General features: G+C 37.8%; 1 protein-coding gene across 1 annotated transcript; it reads left to right on the top strand.

Annotated features, from left to right (window-relative positions):
* Positions 1–473: 473 nt before the first annotated feature.
* foxb2 (forkhead box B2) lies at positions 474–1,686 on the top strand. The gene has a single exon (XM_077715475.1). It carries the CDS (start codon positions 626–628, stop codon positions 1,541–1,543), a length of 918 nt encoding a protein of 305 aa, XP_077571601.1. The 5' UTR covers positions 474–625; the 3' UTR covers positions 1,544–1,686.
* Positions 1,687–6,991: the final 5,305 nt, after the last annotated feature.

Consider the following 6,991-nt stretch of genomic DNA (forward strand, 5'->3'; position numbering starts at 1 on the left):
TTCAAATCCTTTCTTAACAGGACCAATGGGAATTCTATTTAATTTTACAGTGATAATGACGGAAAGTGACTAGTCATAAAATATGTGTATTTCTTTTACAGTTTCCTTTTAAATGAAACATAGCATTTTATTGATTGAAAATAAATATTTGGACTGCATAGAACAAATAATAGAGTTTCAAAAAAATCATACATTGACATATGACTATGGAGATTGAACACATTAAACTCAACTAGAGTCAAGTTACCTGATGTGCCCTAGTGGTCTTTTGCTATGGTCTCATTAATATATTTTTGAATACCCACCTCATTCTTCATTTTTATTCATAAGTCAGACTTATGACCGGAGGAGAGAGAGACTTAGTCTCTCTCTCCTCCTCCCACACATCCACATACAAGCATGCATGCACCCTTGCGTGCCATTTCTTAAGTGTCTGGATAATAGCTTCACGGACCTGCTGGGGTCTCACAGATATATATAAAAACAACAACAACAATAACAACAACAAGCGGAGTGGTGAACATCTCACACGAGGAGGACAGATCGACAAAAGTGAAAGGACGTTCCAGCAACTTTTACGCCAGGACTTTTACGCACGGATGTCGGACAGAACCAAAAAGAAGTGATGCCGCGACCAGGAAAAAACTCCTACAGTGACCAGAAGCCTCCTTATTCATACATTTCCTTAACCGCTATGGCCATCCAGAACTCCCAAGAGAAGATGCTTCCTCTGAGTGACATCTACAAGTTCATCATGGAACGTTTCCCCTACTATCGGGACAACACGCAACGCTGGCAGAACTCCCTTCGGCACAATTTGTCCTTCAACGACTGTTTCATCAAAATCCCGAGACGGCCCGACCAGCCCGGTAAAGGCAGCTTCTGGGCCCTGCACCCGGACTGCGGCGACATGTTCGAAAACGGCAGCTTCTTGCGCCGCCGGAAGCGCTTCAAGGTGCTTCGAGCCGAGTTGGCGGCGTGCAAAAACTCACCCATGTTGCACTACTTCCACCACCTGCAGCCGAGCGGCAAACCAGACCACCAGGAGCCCTCTAGCGACCGCTTGCCTTCACTCACGCACGCACAGCCGACGCACTTCCACAGCTACGGGGGCGTCACCTGCGCGCAACCGGGTGCTTTTAAACACCCCTTCGCCATTGAGAACATCATCAGCCGGGACTACAAGGGGGTCGTGCCCCTCACCTCCGTCATGCACCACCTGGGCTACCCCTTACCCCCACAGCTGATGACCTCCATGTGGCCCCACGTTGGGATGCTACCCGAAGCTCTGGCCCCTTCACCGGAGTACCTACCCTTCGGGGTCCAGCAAAAAAGTATGTACCAGCACCATCAGCATCAGCATCATCCCAGTGCCAACGGACCAGTGCTACCAGCTGTGCCGGTGCCGATCAAGCCCACGCCTGCTCTCGGGTCACATGGTCGAGGGATGTGCCCCCCGGTCTCGACCACGTCTTCATTACATCAAGGAGATGGTCTGGAGGGGAAAGGTAACCCCCTACACCCGGGTCTTCTGCTGTCTTAATCACTGGTGGATGATGGTTGTGCAGCAAAAAAAAGGTTGAACTGCGTTAGAAATATAGATTTTTTTCCATAATCATATTTTTTGTTACAATTTTGCCATTGACAGTGCCAGACGTCCAATCCATTTAGAGTAGTGACTGTTATTGTCAGCTGCTCGCAGTCAAATTAATTGAACGTCTATCATTGTCAATGGCAAGCAATGAGTTATGTAATATTAAAAACACTATTTATTTTAATATTTTCATTGTTATTGGCATTTTTGGAGTTTGTCATTCTTTTATTCACAATTAAATACGTTTAATTGTGATTAATAAAACTGGTCAATAGGAAAAAAGGTTTCACTGATGCAGACTCTTTTTGAGAAGCAGAATACGGATTCATTTTTTTCAGTCAGATTGAGATTTGGAAAAAAATGGGAAATGCATAAGTATTTAAAAAAACATTTTTTTTAACAAGTAACATATAAAAATAGCCCAAAATATAAAGTGTTCCAGATTAATAGTTGTTATGCCATGTTTTAGAAAACCACAGACACTGGATTGACATGTGCGATTCTGAACTGGCATCCACAAAGGACATCACATTTTGGGTCATGCAGGCCACTCTTGTATCTTAAGTGATATATTTTGGCTGACATAACTTGACGTGACGTCCACAAATGTAAAGATCCCAGAAAAAAATGTGTGATTTATTATAAAACTACAATCATGCTGAACCCAAAGAAATTTAGCATTTTTCCCAAATGCAATGTATACATTTATTGAAATAATTGTATTATTTATTGTTATTTTCCAGTATTACTCCATTTTTATTTTAGCCTTGGTGCATTGTGTTTCTTTTATGCTCAGTATTTATCTGATGATTTGTAGAGAACAAACAACTGATTGTGCTTTTGTGGTTTTAAGGCAAAAGGAAAGCATTAAATAAATAACTTCAATTGGTTTTAGAGAGCAAAGCTGGTCTTTAGTATACATTTTCATTAGAAAATATAGTTTAATCTGGTTTATAATGTGATTTATGTAAAGATAAATAAGTATTCACTTTGAAAACACATACAAATTTAAATTAAATTAAATCATGTCAGTGTAACAGAAAGTGTGATTCGAGAAGAATTTTCACAAGATTTCATGACCTTTAAAACAATGTGGCATAAAACACACACAGCAAATGAGGTGATGTCCCAAATGAATGGAGTTGAACTTAAAAAAAAGGGATTGGGAACAAGTTATCCCTCTTTTTTGACGGCGTTTAAATAGTGGCTTTGAAGCTCTCCTCTCTGTGCAGATGAAGCATCACTGAGTGTGACTTGTATACAAACCCCTGCTTAGCATCCCAAAGGTTCCTAGAAAACAGCGTCTTTCCACTGTCGCACGACCCTCTGAACAAATAATTGCCATGCACAAGCCGACCAAGAAAGAGGAAAAAGGCGTGGGAGAGAAAAAAAACAAAAACGATTTGCTGCAACAGTGAAGAGGAACATACGTTGTGATCGCTCTTTGGGTGTTTTATTTCTTAGATGGAATTAGCTCAAATTCGATCAGCACGGTGCAATTAGAAAGAGATAAAGTGAAGAGGATTTGTATCATTACTATTTTTGTCTTGTCAAATAAATAAAAATTCATGTCAGAATGACTTTTTGTGATTATTTCATTGTATTCTTTTCAGTCTTGTCAAAATTAATCTATGAATTATATTAAAGATTCAATCATATCTTTGTTTATTTTATAAGAACGTGTCATTTGAAAGGAGTTCCAATTTCAAAAGAAATGTGATTTTCTACATATTTTTAGAACAAAAATGAATACATACGATGATTTATGAATTGCTCATAGCTACAAAAGTGGTACAGATTGTGCCTAGGGATCTAAGTGTATGCGGATGTGTCTTAATTCCCTAAACAACCTCAGTTTGGGATTGTATAATTATACACCACTAATTAACAACAACAGTAGATGCAAGTGATTTGTCGAACACTAGAAATACAGTGATAGGAAAGTTTCAATCTTAAACAGTACAGTGGGAAGCTCTAAAACAAGGGTGTCAGACTCATGTCATGTGGGCCGAACCATTTTAGATATAATATTTAGATTTTTTTTTAAATAAATGGATTAAATGAACTGAGTTAAAGGCCCTGAATTTTCAGTTTTCTATAGATCTAAAACAATGTTTTTATATATATATATATATATATATATATATATATATATATATATATATATATATATATATATATATATATATATATATATATATATATATATATATATATATATATATATATATATATATATATATATATATTTTATTTTTTTTTCAAAATGATTTTTGAACTAAAAACAAAGTATTGATAAAAAATAGCAATTATCGATTTAAAAAGGGGGAAAATCAGGAAATATAATATACATCTATACTCTTCATTTTAATTTAATCCTAAAACAGAAAGTCGGTACTCGTGATTTACTTTCCCGGGCCAAACAAAATGATGCGGCGGGCCATATTTGGCCCCCAGGCCGCCACTTTGACACAGGTGCTCGAAACCATTTTAAATAGATTGTCAAAAATCTAGACTGACAATAGTCTGCCCCAGGCGAAAGGTTATTTTAAACCAGAAATTGTCATTTTTTTGTCAAGCTTTGAAGAGTATGCCGGTAACAGGCATAAAAAAAACTCTAACTAAAAAACACTAATTAGCAGCCTTCCTTATTCTTATTATTGTAAATTTGCTTTGGTTTGCTTTTGGTTTCCTATGATGTGATAAAAACTTAGCACAAAGTGCAGATCACAGTATTAAATTTGACTTAAAAGTGGATAAAATATCCATAAATCATGGAGTTCAGAGGTGTGCTAGTGTCACAAGTGATACTATAGTGCTGAATAGGTAATCGTGTATTAGTAATAATTAAGTGCATTTCACAAAGGCCAGAGGTGCAAATTCTACATGCGTTGTTTTAGTGATAATAACATCATAATGAACATCTTAATTTGGTTCTAATCATTATAACTCATACACACTGTGAAATACAATTGCTTGGAGGTTCGTGTGCATGTCAAAATTATCTAAAAGGTGAAAGATCATGTTTCAGCGCCATTGACAATGATAAACGTCTAATCTATTTGAACTGGGAGAGGCTAGACTGCTAGAAGTAAATAATCAAAGTCAGCCCTCCTTGTTGAAATAAATTAGACGTTTAGTCCCATCAATCGCAGCTAGTGAGTTCATCCAAATTTGGAGTTGTTTGCACGCAATTTGATTAAAAAAAACATCTTATTTTCGTCTTTGAAATTAAACCCAGTAATGTATAATTACTGCTTGGTATTATAGCTAAGCCGTTGAGAGAATAAGCAGTATAGAAAATGAATATAGGTATATAGTGAAAATCATTAAAAAAAAACAATACATCCTTTTAAACAGTAGAAATGTTTTTGATGTGCTTGTTTTGTGTTATAGTTGGTAAAATACGATGGTTACCTAACATTTATAGGAATGGTTGCGCTTGTCAAAATGTGTCATGACTACAACGGCTTTATACTTGTGGCATTCGATTAAGACACAAAACTACAACAGGTGGGTAGAACATGTTGGTAGGAGCAACTCTACGATCAAATACGTACAATGAGTGGAAATTGAAACTAGTTCAATGTAAAAAACTGATTTTTAGAGCATATCTGGTTCTTCTATCACAATCAACAGCAGCCAATGAGTTAAAGAGATATAGATCCTCTTTAGTAATCATTAGTCTTTCATTCATTTTATGTACTGCTTATCCTCACAAGGGTTACAGGGATGCTGGAGCCTATGATTCATGTCATGCCTATGTGACTTGAGGCACCAGTAATCATGTTTATAAAATGACTGTGCTAATAAGCATTGTTTTTTGTGTTTAACCCATAGTTAATCCATAATATGATATACAAGAAACTCATAATTTGCATACATGAGCAACTGTCTTTTACATGAATATAATTCATTCCCAGAGTTGCCTATCTATGATTCATTCATTCATTCATTTTCCCTCCTGCTTATCCTCACAAGAGTCGTGGGGGGTGCTGGAGCTTATCCCAGCTAACCAGGGGCAGCAGGCAGGGGATACCCTGAATTGGTGACCACAAGTGAATAAACAAATATTCATGCTTAGGGGCAATTTAGAATGTTCAACCAGCCTACCATGCTGTTGTTGGGATATGGGAGGAAACCAGAGTACCCAGAGAAAACCCATGCAAGCCTGTGAAAACATGCAAACTCCCCTTAGACAGATCCGAAACCTTGGATCAAACCTTTGGTCTCAGAACTGTGAGACCAACCAAACACTTGCCCACCGAGCCACACTCTCTATGGTCATGCTCATACAATAACTGCAATTTAATTGTTTAATGTTAATATGAACAGTGCAAGATTGTATTTGGGTAAAATTCTGTCTGCTTTTTAGAGTTAATCAACAATCACAAAAACAATTCTCGGCGAGGTTACCATCTGACTCTCAATCATTTACTGCTGCATCACAAGCAAGCACTTTGGCTTTTATTAACGTAATAAAGTCGAGTTCCATTTCCACAAAAATACTCCTGACCTTTAGGACCTCTCTCTCTCCTTCAATTTATTCATCACACAGTGAAGATGCTATTCCACATTCTGTATTTACCAGTCAATTATAATGGAACATTGTTAATATTAAGGATCACTGGGTCACAGAAATGGGATCTCATATTGAGAAATATGTTTTGATTAGTGTAATCATGAAAATCATTTCTAGATTAGATGAAGAATAAGCAGCACTTACCTTTTACATGAAAATACAGTTAAAATGCCATTTTGATGTTTTTTTTTCTGTAAACCCTAAGTAAATAAGTGATAAAAGGCTCCAATTAATAGTAAGACATGTTTTATGAGTCTTTAGGTTAACCCTTTCAAGGAATGTCATTTATCTCATTGGCTTCCACTGATGCCCTGTCCATTCTAAATATAATGACAGCAATGGGGGTGCTTGAGCCTATCCCATCTGACTTCGGGCCAAAAGCGAGGGACGGCCTGAATTGATGGCCAGCCAATTGCAGGGCACAAGGAGACAAACAATCATTTATGCTCACACTTGTACCTAGGGTCAAATTTGAGTGTCCAATCAACCTACAATGCATGTCTTTGGAATGTGGGAGGAAACCCGAGTACCCAGAGAAAACCCACACAGACCCCCACATGCAAACTCCACACATGTGGACCGAACTTGATTTGAACCCAGGACCCCAGAACTGTGAGGCTAACGCGCTCACCACTCAATCCACCGGGCCAGGCCTCCCCTTTCAGGGTTAGACACAAAAAAAACAAGGCCTATTACTGATTCATTTTCCTATGTCTTTTTCCCCTGTGTGACCTGTCCATGTTGATTGCCCATTGAGTTCACCTGTTGTCTTCCAGCCCCAGGTGTATCTCCTGCTTGTTCCCTCTTGAGTGACC

Source organism: Stigmatopora nigra, chromosome 4 (genome assembly GCF_051989575.1).
Source record: "Stigmatopora nigra isolate UIUO_SnigA chromosome 4, RoL_Snig_1.1, whole genome shotgun sequence".
NCBI classification, from domain to species: domain Eukaryota; kingdom Metazoa; phylum Chordata; class Actinopteri; order Syngnathiformes; family Syngnathidae; genus Stigmatopora; species Stigmatopora nigra.

Excerpts from the sequence above, each read along its gene's own strand:
- foxb2 (XM_077715475.1), top strand. The coding sequence starts at position 626 with ATGCCGCGACCAGGAAAAAACTCCTACAGTGACCAGAAGCCTCCTTAT.